The following is a 22074-nucleotide window of genomic DNA, read 5'->3' as shown; positions in this document are numbered from 1 at the left end:
GATTATCTTGATGCCTACAGTAGGGGATGATCAGTAAGATCAGCGTGTGGCATGAGTTCTTGTTTGACTGAGCCATGCAGTCTGAAAGTCATGCATCCGGTGAAGTGGGTAATCACCCACGAAAGCTCATGCTCCAATACGTCTGTTAGTCTATAAGGTGCCACAGGACTCTTTGCTGCTTGAACAGTTAGAAACTCTTCTCACCATAAATAAGGGGAAATATATTCCCCTTTAAGATAATCAACAGTGCCAACTGTAGTTATTCCTGCTGGCACGGACCGTCTTGCCTTTAGTGCCAGATTTAGTGCTGGTGTCAATGTTAAGAAATCTTTAATAGTGGAATCATGTTTAATTTTGTAAACAGGTTTTTTTCAGATACACATGGGCAATTATTGCTGGTGAAATGAGTTCATCATTGCTTCTTACTGGTTCTCTTTGGTGTCTGGAATATAGGAAAAGATTATTAAGCTGAGCTAACACGTGGAGGGGGACTTTTAAAGTTATTCTATATCAAAATAACGTATTGTTGTTTGTTGTGCTACGTGCCAAAGTATTCATTTACTTTTTGCTTAAAGAGGTACAAAACCACCGCAGTCCTCACACATTACCCCTGACCTCTCACAGTTCCTTATTCATTTCATCCACTTGCTCTTATATTTTTTCTTCTCCTTAAGCTCTATGAATTAGCCCCAATCTACTTCATAGAGCTGCATTTGCTGCCTTGTCATCTATCATAAACCCTTTCTTTGTCCCTCCACAGCATTTGGCCACTGTTGGGGTGAGAGGGTTTTCTCTGCAGCCCTTTTAGAGCAGTTTCCATGATAGCATTATAGAAATTTGCTCACTCCTACTTTTGCTAAGCTTCCCAGAGAGGATAAAGGGGAAGAAAATGATCCACAGTCAAGTCTATTTATAGCTATATGCTGAAATGGCTTTTGTTTCTTTTCTTCCACTATCTGAGTGAGTTGCAGTTTAACTATCTTCAGTATTCCTGCTGTGACAGGGACAGACATGCTTTGGATTTTATTTTAGAGCATGACCTCACTCTCATATTCAGCCCAAAAGAAGAAGTTTGTTAGAGTGTGGCTCTTCTGATCTGTGTCTTGCAGAATTCTTTCTAAACGTAAGCTTTGAATGTTGTCATATTTGATTTTCTGTAATGCACTTATCACTTCTCCCTCATTTTCCTCATGGTGTTAATGCAATTTATTATACGAAAGCCCCCAGCAGCACTACAGTATATGGATGTGCCTGGGGCTTGTATCTCTCATTTATACATTGGTTATAATGTGATAAGTCTTAACTGGAAAAAAAATATGGGCCATATTCATCTCTGGTGTAACTCCACTGAGCACAGTGGACTAACCTACCCTGAGAATGAATTTGGCTCATGAATTCGTCTCATGCATTCACTGTGCAGTAACTAAGTAACAAGAACAGTGTCACTAGAACGTAGAGCCAACATATATTGTGCAAGGAAGAATGGGGGAAAAGGACTCGTCTCCTTTTAGAATCTCTGTATATCAGAATGTGTAAGCGGTGCCAGTGATATGATCAAAGGAGCTTGAGACTACGGCAGGCTCTTGGACTGGTATCCTGTAAAATCCATATCACTACAGCACAGGAAAAGATCAGAAGGAACAGCTTCTGTTCTGTGCATGAAGGTACATGTTTATATTTTCCTATTTTTTAGATGTGATATCTGATATGCTGTGCTCTCTTAGAGGCTGCCACTATTTCAGATGGTGCTGGGTAGGAGGAGGAAGTTTTTTGTCAGGTTTCTGACTGCAAGGCACTTTAGTGATGCTAATTTATGGGCAGAAACAAGTCTTCAAAGAAGAGTAGGACATATTTATGTAATGCTTTCATATTGTATTGTCCACCACAACAGTTGAAAGAGCAGAGGAGATCATCCTGATTAGGTTGAAAATGTTAATGATGGATAACTATGCTGGCATTAGAATTACTTTTCAAGAAAAAGCTGAACATAAGTCAAGCTTGTATTCAGTGATGTTTGCAATGATGAATAGTGGCTCTGATAAATGTGTATCTGTAGCTATATTTTACCCTGGTTTGTATTTTGATTAGGGAGTTCTCCCACAAAATGCCTTTCTTCCCTCTGAAAAGGAACTGCAACTGGCACTGTTGCTGCTCACAGGGTATCTGCTTGTTGCCCCTGGTTACCTTCCCTTAATGGGACATTGTAAAAAAATCAAAACCCCATCTTTCCTTACCAGGCTTACGAACAACACTTCTGACTAAAAGCTATATAATGTTTAATGTCAAATTTTCTTCAAGATTTCTGCATTTTAGGTTTGCTTTTTGCACTTGCTCAGCCAGGGATTACAATAATAGACTGCTTAACTTTGATTTCTAGTTTTCATGCACTAGCATAGTGCTGCAGTATTTATCGTATATCACAACCACCATCTGGTTAATGGCTTTTGTCTGCATCCTCAGAAGCATGCTGGTCATATTGAGCACTAACACTGTCAGCAATATGAGTGAGGTCATTCAGATTTGTTCAGTATTTTCTGTTTTATCATACTTCAGCAACCTACAGCCAGCGATCTAGTTTTACTTTTTCATTGTTGGTCCGACAGCCAGCTGCTGTTGTCTGTCGACATTCTATCAAAGTCTATGTTAGGGTAAACATCATACATTCAACATCCAAGCAGGTCATGTGTTTGACCTGCAGTGTCCAGCCATGCCTGCTAATAGCTCAAAACAGTAGCACAAAATTGTAAACAATTATGAAACAGAAATAAGGACACTTCAGAGTTTAATTGTTTTAATGATTTCTAACTTATACTTCTAAACAATTAGAAAAATGATATCCCATTAAAGCTATTGCTATTCAGGGCATACTATAATAGATATTTCTTATATTTAAAAAGCATTTTTTAAAATAACAAACTAAGGCCCTAATACTGCAAAGTGATCCCTGTGTGTGGACCCTGACACCTACCTGTATTGGATTGCTGGATGGGTGACGCCTGGGGGAGAATGATCAACCACAGACAATCAGAATCTGTTTTATAGAGCACATGGCCACTACATAGCTTTTTTAGGCCAGTGAGTGCAGAAGAATATAGTAAAGCCAATAGAAACTACAGCAGGAGTTTTAGGAGGGCAGAATATAATTATCTTAATTGAAATCTGTCCAGTGCAATGGAGATAAACACCCCTCTGAAGTCTAATTAATGGGGATTCTAGTTCATAAAAGGCATTTATTATTTTCTCTCCTCTTCTTGCCATCCAGAAAAATGAGAAGAAACCTATCTTTCCTGGAAAAAGGCAGAATAAAAGACAAAAGAAACAGATTCTTAAAACCCCGAAATCAGCAGAATTTTGCATTTATTGAAGATTGACATTTATGTAGTCATGGTAACCAAACTGAATTATAGTACTAGGCGAGTATGAAGAGCCAGAGATTTAGATTTTAAGTGAGGAAATCCTCAGTGGAAAAAAGGTGAAAAGGTCCTTTAGCCTGATAAGAAGATGTTGATGGAAAAACTAATTACAGTTGTACTTTTGTACTTAACAAAAGCGAACAAGCCAAGAAAGCATAATCTGGACATCTGATTTCTTCATACTTAGCAATACACTGGCTTTCTGACAGTAAAAGATTAAAAAACATCGTGTTTGACTTTCAGCCTTATTGTTACATCTGTCAAAAATGAAAGAGTAAAAATATTCTTTCTATTTTAAAATACCAGATTGAGGGTTGTTTTTATTTAGTTGGGGTTTTTTTCCTTTAAATTTTTTTTTTTAATTTTGTGATTGCTGTAGCAGTCTTTGGCAATCTTATCTTTGGCAGAGACTTACCTGCATGTTCTAGCCAAATTCTTTTGCTGGTCTTGCTCCATGAAAAAGACTAAAAATAAGCACCCACTGAATGCCATAGAAAGAGAGGTAGTTTTAGTCAGCTTAGTGTAGGACAGGGAGGCTGGAATTTGAATTTAATCCTGGCTTTGACACAGATTCCCTCTGTCCTTTGGAAAAGTAATTAACCCAGATTTTAAAAGTATGTGCAAAAGCATGCAAGTGCTTGTGCATGTGAACAAAATGCAGATGTAAAATGCCTGCCATGTGAGCCAGGCTTGCAAACATGTGCATATCCTTGACTTTCACTAGTGCAACAGGTGTTTTGCTGCACAGTTTGGGCATGAACTTTGAAAAATTTCAAACATAACCTCTCTGAGGTTATGTCTACACTACAAAATTAGGTCGAATTTAGAGACTTTTTAGAAATCAATTTTATACAGTCGATTATGTGTGTCCCCACTTAAGAGCATTAACTCGGCAGAGTGCATCCACAGTACTGAGGCTAGCGTTGACTTCTGGAGTGTTGCATTGTGGGTAGCTATCCCACCGTTCCTGCAGTCTCTGCCGACCATTGGAATTCTGGGTTGAGATCCCAGTGCCTGATGGGTCAAAAACATTGTCACGGGTGGTTCTGGGTACATGTTGTCAGGCCCCCCCCGTGAAGAAAATGGCAAACAATCATTTCTCACCTTTTTTTCCTGGGTTACCTATGCAGATGCCATATCACACCAAGCATGGAGCCCGCTCAGCTCACCATCACCGTACGTCTCCTGGGTGCTGGCAGACGTGGTACTGCATTGCTACACAGCAGCAGCTCGTTGCCTTTTGGCAGCAGATGGTGCATTACGATTGGTAGCCATCATCATCGTCTCCTGGGTGCTCTTTTAGCCAACCTTGGTGAGGTCGGTCAGGGACGCCTAGGCAGACATGGCTGCTCCTGGCAGACCTCAGTGAGGTCTGTCAGGGGCATGTGGACATAAATGGGAATGACTTCAGGTCATTCTCTTTTTAAGTTTCGTCTCCTGGAGATTCAGTCCTGCCTGCAGTTGTACTGCACCGTCTTCTGGCAAGCAGCCAGGAGACGACGATGGCTAGCAGTCGTGCTGCACCGTCTTCTGGCAAGCAGCCAGGAGACGACGATGGCGAGCAGTCGTACTGCACCATCTGCTGCCAGCCTAAGATGTATAAGAGAGAGAGAGTGGATCAAAACAAGAAAGAGACCAGATTTGTTTTGTATTCATTTGCTCCCCCCACCTTCCCTCCCTCCATGAAATCAACGGCTGACAAACACTTTAGTGAGGTCTGTCACGGGCACCTTGAAAAGTTTAATGGAGATTCAGTCCTGTCTGGCATAACAGAGGAGGGATAGCTCAGTGGTTTGAGCATTGGCCCGCTAAACCCAGGGTTTTGAGTTCAGTCCTTGAGGGGGCCATTCTATGTGACAGTTGTGTGTTTCTCCTTAATGCAAACCCACTCCCTTTTGTTGATTTTAATTCCACGTAAGCCATGTCGTCAGTTGACCCTTCCACGGCGCTGTTGCAGGTCCCTGTTTTAGCCTCTGTTCTTCATGCCCTTGGAGATTTTTTTCAAATGTTTGGGCATTTTATCTTTTGGAACGGAGTTCTGATAGCACGGATTTTTCTCCCCATACAGCGATCAGATCCCATACCTCCCCTTCGGTCCATGCTGGAGCTCTTTTGCGATTCTTGGACTCCATCATGGTCACCTCTGCTGATGAGATCTGCACTCACCTGCAGATTTCCTGTTTGGCCAGTGTGGCAATGAGATTCAAAAGTTTGTGGGCCTTTTCCTGTCTACCTGGCCAGTGCATCTGAGTTGAGAGTGCTGTGTGGAGTGGTCACAGTGAAGCACTCTGGGATAGCTCCTGGAAGCCAATACCGTCGAATTGCGACGACACTACCCCAAATTCGACCCAGCAAGATCGATTTCAGCACTAATCCCCTCATTGGGAGAGGAGCACAGAAATCCATTTGAAGAGCCCTTTAAGTCGAAAAAAACCAGCTTTGTCATGTGGACAAGTGCAGGGTTAAATCAATGCAACGCTGCTAAATTCGACCTAAACTTGTAGTGTACAACAGGGCTGAATCTCAGTTTCACCACCTGAAAGACTGGGATACTACTACTTACCTACCTCACAGGGGTGAGAGGAGGTTTAATCTGTTAATGTGCAAGGCCTTTCGAAGAAAAACACTACGTAATTGCTTAGCATTATTACATTCTCCTCTGATGGATGCTGGCTATTAGCAGCAGTCTTTCTGCAATGAGTTCAGGCTCCATTGTCCCTGGGCACTTTTCTATTGCAGTCTGTTCATCAATACCATCAGGCCAGTGGACAGATTCTTTTGTGAACAAAGGTTGAATGGTATAAATTTACCAAGCATTCTCCATTCACACCAGGTTATGTGAGCTAATAAAATCTAGATTGGATTATAAACCCCCTGTATTGTAACACCACAGTACCAACTAGCTACTCAGAGACTAATAATAAACTCAGAACAACCAACCAAGCAACTGGCAGTTAGATTAAATGTATGAAAGATGATAGCAAAATTGGAGGTAATATCATCATCTTCCCACAAAGGGATGATTTATCAGTGGAACAAAATCGATTAAGGGAAGCATTTGAAGCACTGTTTGCATCCACATTTTCACCAATTATTCATAACATCGAGAATATTAATGTGTCACCTTGGTGTTTGCTATCAAGGTATTCCAAAATGGATCGCTTTAGTAAATATAGATAAAAACACTTTGTCTTTCTCGGGTGCCATCTGACCAAAACATATTAGTGTACCTTCCAGACCTGGATTAATTTAGCTTCACAATACCCTTTTCTGTGAATTAGAAAAGTAGCATTTTACTCATGCGTAATGGAGGCCCCCAACGGTTAAGTGACTTGCCCAAGGTCACACAGGTAATCTGCTGCTAAAATGAGAATAAAACTAGGTCCTCCTGAAAGACCACAAGGCCATCTCTCATGGAAAACAGCAGCCTAAGGGCATATAATGCCTTTGCAGCATAGGCAGTTTTGTGAGTGTTTCCAGACAGGACTACAGCAAAGCTATGTAGTTTTATCTTGGATAAACTGATGATAAACTAGGATTCAGCTTGTATTTTGTTTTTAAATAAACATTAACAGAGACCCGACATTTATTTCCAAGTATTTTTTCATTATCAACTCATTTCTGCAGCAGCAGGAGATGAAGACATAATTATTAAAAATGTTATCACTACAGAACTCAACCTTCCTAAAATTTAAATAATCCTATTTTAATCTCATTTAATCATTACATTTTTAATGTTTCATTATTAAGCATAATTAAATCCTGAGTTTCTTGTGCCAAAGCCACTAAGGCACACACTTGTATGAGCCCTCAAACAATATTTGTAAAACAAGTTGGTTACTTTTCTTCTTAGCAAATTTCAGTTTGCAGCAAATGGAGATCCTTTTTGCGGGCTGAAATGGGAAATAGATGATTACCACTGTTCAACACTTTACATCAAATCACCCCACATCTTTCCATGATACATTTATTGTGAAGCATAGAAATTTGACAACTTTAAAAACTAATCTAATCATTTCTAGTTACCAATGAGTTTTGTATCTCAAAGAATTCTAAGTGCACAACATGTGTTAACTGATGCAGTCTGATTGGAGAAACACCCCTAGAAAACTGGTATATAATACTAATAAAAGGCACCTTGATTAAGGAAGTAAGAGTCACCTGTACTTGAGTAAAATCACAGGTTAGGATGAATTGTTTTGACTGCACCTTATACATGCAGCTATTTCCGTGTTAAAATGTATGCAATCCCAGAGGCCTTTTTGCTTTGTTTTTATGAAACCAGTTGATCATATGGTTTATTCAGTTAATTCCAAACAGAACATTTACTCTTCTTTAAAACTATAATTGTGTTACTGGATTTTGCATTGTAAAAAAGCACAATAAAGGTCTAGATGAAAAGTTTAGTTGCATTACCAAATCAGGCTGTGATCTCATGAGATCTTTCAAACTGAGCAGGGTCAGGTGCTTAAGGAAAACCCAGATACTGCAGAAAGTATAGTAAATGATTTAATACCTAAGCCAGCACTGACTAAATATCACAATGTGGTTGAAGGGTGCACTGTATTGTGGAGGTGCCATTTTTAGGATAAGGGAAATTGATGACATTGTCATTAAATGTTCCATGGTACTTTGCATACAAGCATGTTACCCTGATGTCCTTGCCCAATATGAAGCTGAACAACAAATTGCCTCTAGTCTACATACCATCATTCTCAAATCAGGGAAGGTGTTCGCTGCCTTTCCTAAACGAGTGTGGAGTGTGAATGAGTACTTCTATTCAATTTCCACCTTTCACCCTAGAAATGGCTGCACTTCAGTGTTTGGTGAAGTATTCTTTATACTGCGTAAATCCATTGGCAGGATTTGGGAACTGCTAAAGAATGCTTCTGTACAAGATCATTATAAAGCCAAACGGTGTCAGATCTTCACTATTACTTCTTTTGTTTTAATACTTCATATTGTCTCAACACCTTCATTATTTATTGTGGTGTTTCCGAATATCATAACTGAACAGGCTGGAAGCATTTACCTGTAATACCCTACCTGGCTAGCAGATGCTGCTGATCCTCTGTAACAAGGATAAGTGGATGTGGGCTGAGCAATCATGAGGGAGGAACTCTAGGAGTAGCTACACCTGGGGAGAAAGGTTAATCTGATCTTTGGCTTTTCAAACTACAGTAGGATAAACTCAAAAAGAAAGGGCCACGTTTGCACTTTATATACTCCCGTGAGCTGTGTTTGTTGAGCAGATTGGGAAAAGCATCTGCTCTCACACACCAAAACTGTAAACATTACCCAGTAGGGCCAAACCTTTGCTTTATGAAGGTTTGGGCACAAAACTGAAATGAAACCTATGTGGTAAAATCTGATGAGAAACTAGTCATTTATGTATACTCCCAGATTACATGCAAAAGAGACAGCCAATATATTGTAGATTTAGGGATACACAAGACAAGTCATATGAATGAAAGGATATGATATACTCCATGTAAAAGGATGAGTTATTTATACAGTATAATCTAAACAGGCAAGATTCTGCATCTATACCATAACATATGAAGAAAGATTATCAGTCCTCTGACATGCTGGGACATTTAATATCTGGTATCCTTGAATAATCTGCTTTCCTGAATGTGGATTTGGTGACAAAACCGGTTCATCATTTTACTATGATATCCCTCCAGGGTTGTGGGGTTTGCTTGTTTGTTTAATTCCCTTGCTAACATTGTATATGTTGTTTGTTATTGTTTGTCTTCTCTGTTTAGATTTTAAGTATGTTAGGCAGGGACCATATCTTCCAAATACGTTTCTAACTCAGAGGCTCTAATGCAGGGATGTCAAACTCAAATCACCATGAGGACCATATGAGGACTAGTACATTGGCCTGAGGGCTGCATCACTGAAACCTTTTCATACAACGATACAAAAGTATAGTCAACAATGAAAAAACCAAAGAGTACTATAGTATGCTATTAAAAGTCAATATATTAACTTTTTTAAAACTGTAAGGTGAAAAGTCAGTGCTAATTTTGACATCATTTCATTTTTGGCCATTTAGCTGGCAGCATTTTGCATCAACCCGAGCATCAATATTAGATTTGATATCCTGAGACTAAACCAGTCTGTGTTGCTTGCAAATTGTACCACATTCCATACAAAAAACTACCCTAACAGAATGTTAAGCACACATGCCAAAATTAAGGTTGCGCACACAACTTTTTGTCTGCCCCTTTGAGACTGTGTTATTGTGTGATCTTTTAATTACAGGGTCATGTACTGTTTCTCATATAATATATACCTTTTTTTCTACACCCTTAAATTGTATAGCATCTTAGTAGAAAAATCATTGTGACCTTTATTGTGTTGTAACAGTAGCCCAAGATATGCTTACTAGCAAAGGATTTGCCACTTAGCCATGGTAAGCATGACTGAGGGTGGTGATGAACGTGTGTTGTGATGGGAAGCTGTGTTGATTTGTGCCTGGGTTGTGTTGTGCTGTGCTGGGAGATTTTGTTTGATTTGTGTTGGTGGCAAATAAGGGGTGTGTGCTGGGGTGAGGGGCTATCTGCATTTGGACTTGCTGGTTGTGTTGTTGTTTAGGTGGTTGTGCTGATATGTGAGGTGGCAGCTAGGCACAAGGGTGTGGCAGTCAGACTAAGTAATCCACCTTCAAAATTGGTTGGTAACAGACTGCAGAACCCCCACTCCACCTCTTCCATGAGGCCCTGCCCCTGCCCTGCCTTTTCCCACCTCTTCCCTACCCCCATTCCAACCCCTTCCCCAAAGTCCCCACCTCAGCCCTGCCTCTTCTCCACCTCCTCCCCTGAGCGTGCCACATCTCCGCTCCTCCCCCCTCCGTCCTGGAAGGTCCTAAGCACTGGGAGGTAGGCGGAAGAGCAGGGATGCACCACGCTTGGGCGGGGAGGGGGCGCGTGTCGGCACCTATGGCGGGCTGCAGGACATACCTCCATGGCCATGTGTTTGTCTACTGGGGCCACTGGGTCCTACTGTAATACAAGTATTTAATAATAATAGTTGCTATCTTCTAATTCTGTTGTTATGTGAGATGCACATCAGTGATTTATTTCAGTTTCTCTATAAATTTTGTGTGTTCTATGAATCCATATTAAAGCTGCAATTACAGCTGCATTTTCTAATAATGTCATAATGAACTCAGGAATAAATCTGTCCTCTTGTGCAGTGCTGGTTTTAAGTTGGTTGAATTACATTTTTAACCTTGCACATCATATATTTGTTAGCTAATGAAAAAAACAAGTTGCCTATTATTTTGGTATGGGACTGTACCATTTCAGTTTGCGGGCACAGTCAACATTTGTGCACCAGACTCTTGAAAATAAGTTGCTTTTATTGCTGAATTAATATTGCAAAGATTTTTCTTTCATACATCCCAGCAAAATGGAGTGGGTGTTTTGAGATTTCCCAAAGGAGAAAAAGAAATTAAGGTTTTTACAGAACGCTGGTTTGCTTCTTTTAAAACCCACTTGCTCTGGAATGCAGATTTCAGGATAATGTCTTGCAAGGGAACTCAGTTAATAACTTTATATTGCCAGCTTGCCAAGGTCCCTTGGGTGGTGTATAACAATAAAACTACCCAATTGAAATTCAGAAATGCTTCTAAACAAAACAAATGAATCCCAAGGCAAACAGCAAGTGCAAAGACTAAGAGGTTTATATCTATATAACCTCTGGCCAGCAATCCCCCACATTTTAACTCTAGGGATGTAGAGGAAAGGAGTTCTAGTCTTTAACCACTTGTAACCCTCAGGTAAGGCAGTTACGCGTGTAGACATCAAACTAAAATACTATAAGAGACAAATTCTTCAAAACCCTTAATGATGTGAAGCAAGTAAAGACGAATAGTTTCTCAGCAGATTGAGGTTGAGGGGTCAGGCTTTTAACACCATCCCAAAATAATAGGCCCTTTGAATTATATTAGATTTTCCTGCCAAATCTAAAACATAAAAAGAAACCATTGTTAACAGCAGAGAACAGTTTCCTACTCTTGGTTCATTATGGCAATGTGAGACAATAGAGTTATAATTTAGCTTCAAATCCAGAGTCATGGGTGAAATCTGCAGTGAAATAAGTTATTACTCCTAGCCTTGATTCAGGAATTTGCTTCCCAACTTTAGGGCAAGCCGTCGGGGCAAATGGAAGGTCTGTCTGTTCATTCAGCCTTCTGCTTAAGGGGTGGCTGGTGAGGATTTGAGGTTGGGTTATTTGTCGTTCAGAGAGTTTTCCTTAGCCTGACAAACAGTAAGAACTACATATGTTTTAACATATGAGGTTTAAAATTGATGTTAGGCACCACGTGTGGCAATAGTGAGGCCAACAGGGATCAAAACAAAACACCTGCCTTTGGAAAAGAAAAGTTCTCAGTGTCTCTTAGATAGTTTCACATCACAGGGCCCACCAGCTATAAAGCTATAATCACCTGCCAAGCTGAGCCACAACAGCAGAATGCCTAAATAGAAACTGATGTCTGAATGCAAATATCCATCTGCAGGGAGCCCAAGGAAGAGGTGTTTGCATACACAGAGTCTAAGTCTATATAATTAAATATGTAAAAACCAGCAGAGATACTGTAAAATGAATTCACCACTTTCTAAGCAGTGAGTATAATCTGATTTCACCCATTGATTGATTGTGCTTCCCCCAGCTTCAGGCAGTGAAGAAGCACTGTTCGAAGACCTCCTTGAAGGGACAGCACATAATAATTTCATGACTACCTTGCCAATAAAACAAGGATAACGGCATAAGAAAACTGCACCACTGAAAACCACTTACCACCATGACCTTTCCCATTGAAAGCCTGTGTTGAATGTGGTATGAAAGGGATGCAAAGGTTCTTACCTTGGTTCGTTACCTCCAAATAGTGCTTTGTGAAGGCGGAAGAGAGATAAAAGCAGCCTCCGCTCCTTTTTACTTAATATGTAAATGATATAGATCAGATGAATCCAGCTGGTGATACTGTGCAAGCATTCCTCCAGGGCAGAGATTCAAAGACTGAGTTAAGAGGGTGCATGAGGCAATAGGTGTACAGCAGCTGTGTCTCATCAGCATACAGATGCTGTTTCAGCCTGTGTTTAGAAATGATCTCACCAAGAGGTCTCACACATATGGTGAGCACCCGAGGAGAATGCTTGCATTTCTTAAAGATGAGACCTAGTACTCTTCAGTTACTATCCATCCTAAGTTCCAGGTCTGACTGGATCCTTCAAAGGACAGTCCTAACCATACTGGCAAAATCCGTTTGTTGCAAAATCAACAGCCAATGGTTAATCTTACTGGAAGGTCCAGTGTAAACAAAATGACCATTTCTGGCAGTGATCGTGATAGCGACAAATGCATTCGCTGGTCCAAAAGAGGCCTCAATGCAGACTGGATGCTACCCAGAATGTCACTGGTATCCAGATGCACCTAGACCACCTTCTCCAGTAAAAGGGAAGGTTAGGCATTCAGTGGTAATTAGTGAGCAGTCTGGCATCAATAAATAGTTTCTTGAGGAGGGGCCATATGCCCACACCCACTGAAGAATGTTTAATGTCTCTACAACCACTTGATAATACTAGTCCACCAGTGACAGCCACACCACTCCCTTTAAGCCACTAGAATAAGTAAGGTGGTCAAATCAAAAGGGGTCTTTGTAAACCAGTGACATCCTCAAAGGCCAAGCCAAACTCCAGCAGTGGAAAACATGAGGCTTCTTCATTCAGGTTTGGAAAGGCCAGCTCAAAAGTGCGCATTCTTTTCTATGAAGAATGTAGGAAACTGGCTAGAATGATCAACAGAATTACTTGTGCGTGGGGGAGGATGGGTCAGATTGGTATGCATGCCTCTGGAAAATGTGAGAGAAGCTTCTTGCTATCTGAGTTAAATGGCTAAGAAACATGATTTTCTCCTGCCAAATGATGCCCTCAGGCCTTAAAAAGCAACAACTCGGGTCAGTTCTTTGCAATGGGCATATTAGAATGTTACAAATGTGAGCGTTAACTTTGCTAACTACTGGAAGCCAAAGGAAACAGATGGTAAGTGTTCCAAACAAATTATATGTGCTGTGCAACTGAGGTAAGTGGATGAGTGAACAAACATCAACTGTACCATGAGTTGAGCACATCTCCATAGCAACCCAATCGTCTTCTGAACTCAAAATATGTCCTGCATGGTAATTTAAAGTTTTGAAAGTGGATTTTTTCACATGAACCCTACTTATGAAGAGCAGACTAAAGAAAGAAAATGTAGGGACCCTTAAAATGTAAGAGTAATCTCAAAAGGTTCATTTTGGAAAAACAACCAAAAGTGAGACTGTGTGTGGGGCAGAGGGTTGTCAGGCTAACCCCACTCCCTCACATCTGTGAATTTAGACCAAGCCTTGGAGGATCCACTTGTAGTGCCCAGTAGGTGCACCAGCTGCTCCACTGGGCCCCTAGCCGTGACTGCCCTATTTAAAAGGCACATCAGAGCATGTAGGACTTTAATACAGGGGCAGCCAGAGCTGAGTGGAGTTCTTAAAGGGCCCTGAGGGAAGGGTGACTGAGCCAGAGCTGTCGGGCCTGGCTGGGAAGATCGGACATGAAGGGGTTTGATGGAAGGAATAAGCACCCTCTCAGGTTGTGAGCCATTTCTCTTCTTCCCAACTTCCCCTTGGGGTTCTAGTCTGTGAGGAGCTCTATGAGTTCAGTGGGACCTGAGGAAATTCAGCACTTTGCAGGACGGAGCCCTCTCAAGGGATTGCTGGCTCTTTTTAGACCACCCAGGGTGAGCTAATTTAAGGAGAGGGAGCCTGTCCAGGCAGCTAATTGAATAATGAACAGCAGAGCCTGACAAAAGGCCAGCAAGGCTCAGTTGCAGGAAGGTGGTCACAGAAAGAGAAGCTCTCCTGAGGGAGAGGAGATCCCAGAGACCACAGGCCCCAAGGAGGAGGGTTCTGTTATCCCTGAGCCAAGGGGAGACACTATTTCAAGTTTATTTTGGGATTAAATAGAACATCTGCAGGGGAATTTTGTCTTACACTCCTTTAGACTGGGTGGAGTTCTTAAAGGGCCCTGAGGGAAGGGTGACTGAGGCTGGATGACCTGCAGCACCACAGTTGGTCAGGAGATGGTGCAGGTAGGGCAGGCAGCCCTGCAACAGGCCCTTTGAATGGAGTTTATTGGATTGAGGGGAGGGAATAGAAAGGGTTAAACAACAGAGGCTGGTAAACCGTTTGTATTAAAAATGGCTTAGAGAACATTGTACTTTCCCATGCAGAACTGTGGGGTGTGGTGGGCAGGGGAAAGGAGCCTCTGAATTCCATAGATCTGTGTGCAAATCCCAAATAAAATTGCAAAATGATTCTGGCATTCACTCAGCCTTGTCCTGACTTGTGCACATTCCAACTACGCCATGCAATTGTCAGCCCCAGCTCAAGTGGAGGCACAGGAGCAGAGCAACAGAGGTGTTACAGGCTGCATCAACAGGTGCCCTAGCAGTGTTGTATGGGAGAAGCTTATACAGAGACTTGTGCAGTCAGTGTTCTTAGTTCTGCACTTCCATAAAGACTAAATTAATTCTTCATTTAAAGAAACAGTCAGTAGCAGCTCTTTGGGGCTATGGTCGATTCAAAATCAATGAGTCATTCCCTAGCATAATAAATATACTTTTCTGTAGAGCGTTGTCTGTGCAGGTAAATGGCTTTGAAGGGATTTATTGCTTGAGCTGTACAGGGTGACGTGCATCCCATCTGGTGAGTTTCAAGTCCTAATGCCCTACACTTGGAGAGACACATGTCTAGATAACGTACACGTAGGCACCTTCAGCAAAGACACCAAGTTTCTTGGAAGAATAGGCACAGTGTCATGAGGTGGCTGCAAAACCAGCCTGTCAGTGAAATACAATGCACCCTTTTGTTACATCCCCTGAATTCCTCTGCTCTGGCACAGGGATTCAACTTTGTATTTTGTAACTGGAGAGGGGAAAAAAGAATCCATGCTTTCAAATACAAAGTGAAGTGAATTTTGTGTTTGCAAAAGGTGCCCGATTGATGGCTCAGAGATCCAAGGCTTTGTTAGCACAGACAGAGATTGTGCTGCCAGTTTCCTTTGACCACTCCAGGCAAGTGCCTCAATTGTGACCTTGAAGTGGGAGGGGGTAGTTCAGTCCTTCACTTCTCTTCAGAGCGTACCAGCAAGGCAGGGGCTAGCTGTGCTGGTTTTTGTGGTGTGTTTCCTGGAGACCAGTACTCCTTCATTAATGTTCATTTCACATAGGACTTTGCATAACCACCTCTGATCTCTACAGATCTCAGTGCTCAGAACTAAAGGTGAAAAGCTCCATATTTCTTCACCAATCTCACTCAACCACACTCCTGCCTAACCCAAACAAGAGGGGATGAAAATCACACCTAGTACAATTATTTAGGATTTTAAAGATCACAGCCAGTCTGTGCAATGGTGTTTTGGGGTGGAGTCAGAACTGAGTGGCTACGCAGGGGAGGGGAGTATGGTATTAATAAAGCCACTTGTTAACTGCCTATGAAATTTGCCCCTAAAGGGAACTCCCAGACCAGTGTCTATCTCTGGATAAAACATAGCTGTTTCCAATCACACTGTACAGTAGAATTATAGTAAGTTCTATATATTCCTATCCTGGGTGTTGCTTATGGGTTATTCTATGTGAAAGATGGTTCTCTCCTGTGCCACCTTAACTAAAAACCTGTTTTGTCTCTTTTATTCCAGATGCTGGGGAGCTATCCGATCCTTTTCTCCATAGTTACCAGCCTGCTCTTCATCGTGCTGCTGCCTGCAGTGCTCATCAGAAACAACGGCTGGGCAGCCATTCTGTGGAATGAAATTATCGTGCAGCAAATAAACAATTTCATCATGGCTCAGAGCAAAGAAGAGAGGATTTTAAACTTCGTGCTGCAGAATGCAGTCAGAGGAGACCCCCAGAGTGTAGTGGACACCATAGATAAGTACTGCTCTCAGAAGGAGTGGGCCATGAATGTGGGGCCTGAAAAAGGTAATCACATCAGAGAGAAGCTCCTCAAGGCTCCTTTTGAGTTTGAGACTGGCATGATACAGGATACGTTATTCTGTTTGCCACTGAAAAAACACAGCAACCTTGCACGCCGCAACAGCGGTTATGCAAACAATAATGCAAGATGGTGTAAATCTCTTTGGAAGAATCCAGCAGGTGCACTGTAGGGTCATGGGGCCACATGTGATTTTTGATGTGCTGTGCATATTTCTTCATGAGGGAGGGAGGGCAGGCATCTGGGGAGTTGAGAAACAAAAACCCCTGACTTGGATTCCTGCCAGTTTCTTGCTACGTAGCCTTGGAAAAGTCACTGCCTTGCTTTCTGTACCTCCGTTACAATGGATCTTATCCTATTTCCAGCACAAAGTGTCCATGAGCCTTAATTCACTGGTGTTTATGAAGCATTTTGAGATCCTTGATTGAAATGTGCAAACCATGAGTATTTAAAATAAGAGGAATTTTGCAGATATAAACAATAGTTTAGGCAAAGTATTTTTGAGGGAAGGGAGATCATACAGCTGTAATATACATAAGAAGCTGTCCTATATACTAATAGGAGAATCTGACATTACTATCACCTGGCATGTCTTAGTTTCTCTTAAAGGCCAAATCAGCTAAGTGGATAAAATTTGGCCCTTTTTAGTTTTTGGAGGCAGTGCAGGGAATTTGGAAGAAACATAGTAATCTAGGGTTAACCCTAGTAAACTTGTACTTTTACACAGTCGTCAGAGAGACCCCAATGTGTTAGGTCTAGTTTACGAAACCGTTCCTGTGATTCCATGAATAGTATGTTTAGGGTGAAAGCTGTAGTGTCTAGTATCTTTGCACACATTATTAAAGCTCTAGCCCTGGTAATATTTGGTCATGTTCTGAGGTTTTTGCTTGGACAATATGCCCTTGGCTTTCAGTAGAAATTTGCTTGAGTGAAAACGGAATGTGGATCTTAAGATTTAGCCCATGATGCATTGAATTATATAATGACACTATCTTGGATTTATTTAGCACCTCTCATCTTAAAGGTGCCAAAGCACCTGACAGGAGTGGCTTCAACGCTCAGTAAAGTGCAGTCTCCTCTGTGGCTTTGAATAGCACACAGATACACCACAGTTACCAACTCCCCAAACTAGGGGATTTTGCTAGGGCATCTGGTGAGATAATGCCTTGGGATCTTTTAGTGACCCCAAATGGTCTCAACTTTGCCTTACAGCTCATTTGAAACAGTTTCAACAGTACACTGCTAGGACATTGATTCAGTACTTGCTGAAAAGGACCAGTGCCACCCACTGAATCAAGAGCTCTGATCCCTGAAATGCCCTGGGTTTTTTTAGAAGCCTCCTATCTAAGTATTGACTAGAAATGACCATGCTGAGATCATATCCCAAGAAGGTACATAGCACTACACCAATTTATAACAACAAGCTATCCCTAATCTACAATAAATTGGAACAATATGCTGTGTTACATATGACTAATTGCATTTATTAAATAATCCTATAAATAAGCATTGAAGACAAACGTGCTATAAGATAATATACAGAGTCTGTCACACAAATAATATGGGGTCAAGAGTTTCACCATTAGGGGCAACAGTGAGTGCAAAAGCAGGGCATTTAGACAATACGGACAGAAAGGAGAGCACCAGTCACTGCCACTGAAGTCCCTGAATTAATACAAAAAATGTACAGTTGCAGCACTATACACTTACCCTGCAGAAATGTGCCAATAAAAGCTGGGTGGCAGGAGAAGGCTGAGTTATACTGTTAAGTAGGAGCCCTGGGCTAGATCAATGAGAGCAGAGCCATACCAAGAGACCTTCCAGCAACATCAGTGAAAGTTTTGCAGGAGAGCTGAAGGTAGAGTATCACATTTCATTACTTACGTCAGCCAGTTTAATATTTGCATCATTTTGCAGTCGAATGCATTTTTCACTAGTATATACCCCTTTTCCCTTTCTCCCCAGTTCTCTTCCTCCCTCTTTCCTGTTTTTGTGCATCTCCTCCTGTGTTCTCTGTATTTCTTTTTTTCCTCCCTCCTTTTAATCTATATCCTCTTTCCTGTTTTCTGTCCTACGGCTCCCCATTTTCTCCTCATTTCTCTCTGCTCTGTCTCCCTTCTCTTTTTCTTTGGCACATTTCAGCCCACCTTTCTATTTTCAGTCTCTGCAAAGCTGCTAAAGTCCTTTCCCTGTGGAGAAGCTGCAGAGGGAAACTGATTAGCTTTCTACTATGTTTTCGTCTGCAGGCTTGCTATGTGTAAAGCAACACTTCATGAAAATAGAGAGAAATGGTCTGAAAATTGCTTGAATTGGGAGCTACTGCACAGTGAGCCTGAGTAGATTTCTGCAGACCTAGCTGGTTTCTCTTAAATCAGCAAGGGACTCAGTGCAGAAGCAAACTGACCATTCCTAGTCAGTTTACACATACAGTAATCTGAAATGAGAAACTCACTAGGATCAGACAGTTCTAAACAGTTTGTCTTTGCAGTCCTCTCTGACCAATGCCTATAAGGATTGTTCGACTCACTGCAATTGGCAGTGGACTTAAACTGCGGTATGATTTTTAAATTGAGGTGCCCATGGCTGGGAGTTTGAAACCCACACAGAAAATAATTCTCACTTTAGCAGTTAGGTGGGTTTTAAGAACTACAGGAGGTATTACTTCACGGTGCCCTGCGGTGACCCCTCCAGCCCTGTCCCTTCCTTGGCTCCAAAGATGGTGGTCATACTACAGGACCTTGGATGAAGCAAGTATAAAGAATGGGAATCAGCGGGGCAGTTCTCATAACTAGGGCCCTACCAAATTCATGGTCCATTTTGGTCAATTTCACGGTCATAGGATTTTAAAAATCGTAAATTTCATGATTTCAGCTATTTAAATCTGAAATTTCACAGTGTTGTAATTGTAGGGTCCTAACCTAAAAATGAGTTGTGGAGGGGTGGGAGGTTGCGAAGGTTACTGTAGGGTGTTATTGCGGTACTGCTACCTTTTCTGTACTGCTGCTGGTGGCGGCACTGCCTTCAGAGCTGTGGAGAGCGGCAGCTGCTGGCTGGGAGCCCAGCTCTGAAGGCAGAACCGCTGCCAGCAGAAGTCAGGATGGCATGGTATAGTATTGCCACCCTGACTTCTGCGCTGCTGCCTACAGAGCTGGGTCCTCAGTCAGCAACCGCCAATCTCCAGCCACCCAGCTCTGCAGGCAGCAGTGCAGAAGTAAGAGTGGCAATACTGCTACCCCCTAAAATAACCTTGCAACTCCCCTGCAACTCCCTTTTGGGTCAGGGCCCCCAATTTGAGAGACACTGTTCTCCCCTGTGAAATCTGTATAGTATCGGGTAAAAGCACACAAAAGACGAGATTTCACAGTTCATGATGCATTTTTCATGACCGTGAATTTGTTAGGGCCCTACTCATAATAGAAGGGCAGGACCCCTCCCCCCAATAAAATAAAATAAGGGAAGATAAAAGCTTTCTGAGAACAAGGACTCCTACGAGAAATGCTGACAAACCTGGCAATACGGTGGGCACCAAGGGGCACTGCTCCAGCAAGATAGGCAAAATCCCAACATTACTGATTTTTAATTCCTAAGATTTGAAGGCTAAACAAGAGTGCTCAGTTACAAATTGCAGCATCACACCAGTACAGTGCGTACACAAGTGATGCATAAATAAATAGCACAGGACAAGGTGAATGCTGATAGCAGGTAACTAAGCAGCTCAGGTGGCTCATGCAGCATGATGCCAAAGGCTAAACACTTTCAAATATTCATTCAGATTCAGGTATCTAATGTATTGACACTACTTAGGACCATAAAAGATGGAAGAGACTTCTGCCACTGAGTCCATTTCTTTGCAAGGATTGGATATAGTTTCCCATTTTATTTATTGTAACAATTGGCTAATGGTTTCTGGCCTTTATAATACAAATAGATAGAGCCTTTGTCAGCTGGCTTGACTGTTCCTTTTGTAATGAGTATTTCTTAACTTAAAAGTCTTACATTAAGGCGACTGCATGTAATATTATTTACAAAATGTGAACTCTCTCAAAGTTTAACAGCTCTGCATTTCATGAATGGGGACAGATTTTGCAACTAATTTTTTTTTTTGTGAAGTATTGCATTTTTCACTCAAAGTTGTGCTAAATTTTATTTAATACAGGCCTATCTTCTCTCAAAAATGTGGTTTTTAATTAATTTTTTTTAAACATCTCAACGTACTTACTTTTTTGAAAATTTACAGTTTGAAGCCTAGGTCAGATGATCAATTTTCACAGTATGATACAAGACAATCTATTTCCTGAACTCACCCGAGTGCAAAAAACAAAAAAAGTTATGAAAATATTCACAAGACTGTTTTCAGTTTCACAGGGGCCCCATTGATACAATAAGCAGCAGTTTCGTTTGCGGTATTTGTCAGTGGTTTCTTTCCAAGATTCCAGACATTTCAAAATGAATCTCATTTTAAGTAGGAGCCAGTCTGCAAAAGAAGCCTTGTATAATTTATCATAAACCCTATCACATTTTGAATCTCCTTATAGCAGCTTAGTAAATGAACTTGTAAGATTCCATCCACTAACTTTATTATTTGATGCAGTTTGATTTAGTCCACAGTTAACCCATTTCTCTCCCATTCAGGTTTGATTCTAGATAAGATACTGGAGGAGACAAAGCCATCAGTCTTGCTGGAGCTGGGAACGTACTGTGGCTATTCAGCTGTGAGGATTGCTCGGCTGTTAAAGCCCAGTGCTCGCTTACTGACCGTTGAGTTCAACCCTGACTTTGCTGCTATTGCCAGACAGATGATTGAGTTTGCTGGAGTGCAAGATAAGGTACATCTTGATCTTCTGTGGCTAGTAAATGAAGGGACTAAGCAGCTGTTAGGTCAGAAGAAATACTGGCATTTCACCCTCTTATACTTAGGCTAACATAGCAATTGCAATATCCCAGGCTATTTTAGCAGTGAACTGAGCATGGCAATTGGGTTCATCTGTGTGAAGTTGGGAAATGCCCATTAGGGACTGGGGCAGGGTCGTGAACACCTTTTCGTACACATTCTGTGTTTAAGATATCTGAGTAGTTAGTAAAGGTGGGGCAAAGCTAACAAGGTTAGGAATCGTTAGCAAGAAGACAAAGATAAGACGACAACGTATCATGTTGCCTCTATATAAATCGATGGTACACCCACATCTTCAATACTGCATGCAGATCTGATCGCCCCATCTTAAAAAAAATCTACTGGAATTGGAAAAGGTTCAGAAAAGGGAAACAAAAATGATTCGGGGTATGGAACAGCTGCTATATGAGGAGAGATTAATAAGAGACTTTTCAGCATGGAAAAGAGACGACTAAGGGGAGATATGATAGAGATCTATAAAATCGTGACTCGTGTGGAAAAAGTGAATAAGCAAGTGTTATTTACTCCTTCTCATAACACAAGAACTAGGGGTCACCAAATGAAATTAATAGGCAGCAGGTTTAAAACAAACAAAAGGAAGTATTTCTTCGCACAAAGCACAATCAACCTGTGGACCTCTTTGCCAGAGGATGTTGTGAAGGCCAAGACTATAGCAGGGTTCAAAAAAGAACTAGGTAAGTTTATGGAGAATAGGTCCATCAGTGGCTATTAGC

General features: G+C 41.5%; 1 protein-coding gene across 7 annotated transcripts in view; it reads left to right on the top strand.

The window, feature by feature from the left end:
• COMT (catechol-O-methyltransferase) overlaps positions 1 to 22074 on the top strand; it is a 38318-nt gene that overhangs the window by 5944 nt on the left and 10300 nt on the right. For 4 of the 7 annotated variants that reach the window (XM_032771195.2, XM_032771197.2, XM_075059976.1 and 1 more), the window contains exons 2-3: positions 16154 to 16436; positions 21082 to 21275. In XM_032771195.2, coding sequence (XP_032627086.1) covers positions 16154 to 16436; positions 21082 to 21275 — 477 coding nt within the window. Of the gene's footprint in view, positions 1 to 971; positions 1124 to 1428; positions 1665 to 15941; positions 16042 to 16153; positions 16437 to 21081; positions 21276 to 22074 lie in introns of those variants that run through there. The other 3 variants (XM_032771196.2, XM_032771194.2, XM_075059975.1) reach the window with 3 other exon arrangements.

The sequence above is a fragment of the Chelonoidis abingdonii genome, chromosome 22 (genome assembly GCF_003597395.2).
Source record: "Chelonoidis abingdonii isolate Lonesome George chromosome 22, CheloAbing_2.0, whole genome shotgun sequence".
Taxonomy (NCBI): domain Eukaryota; kingdom Metazoa; phylum Chordata; order Testudines; family Testudinidae; genus Chelonoidis; species Chelonoidis abingdonii.
The sequence above is the reverse complement of the archived record's forward strand: the minus strand, read 5'-3'. Positions and strand labels throughout refer to the sequence as shown.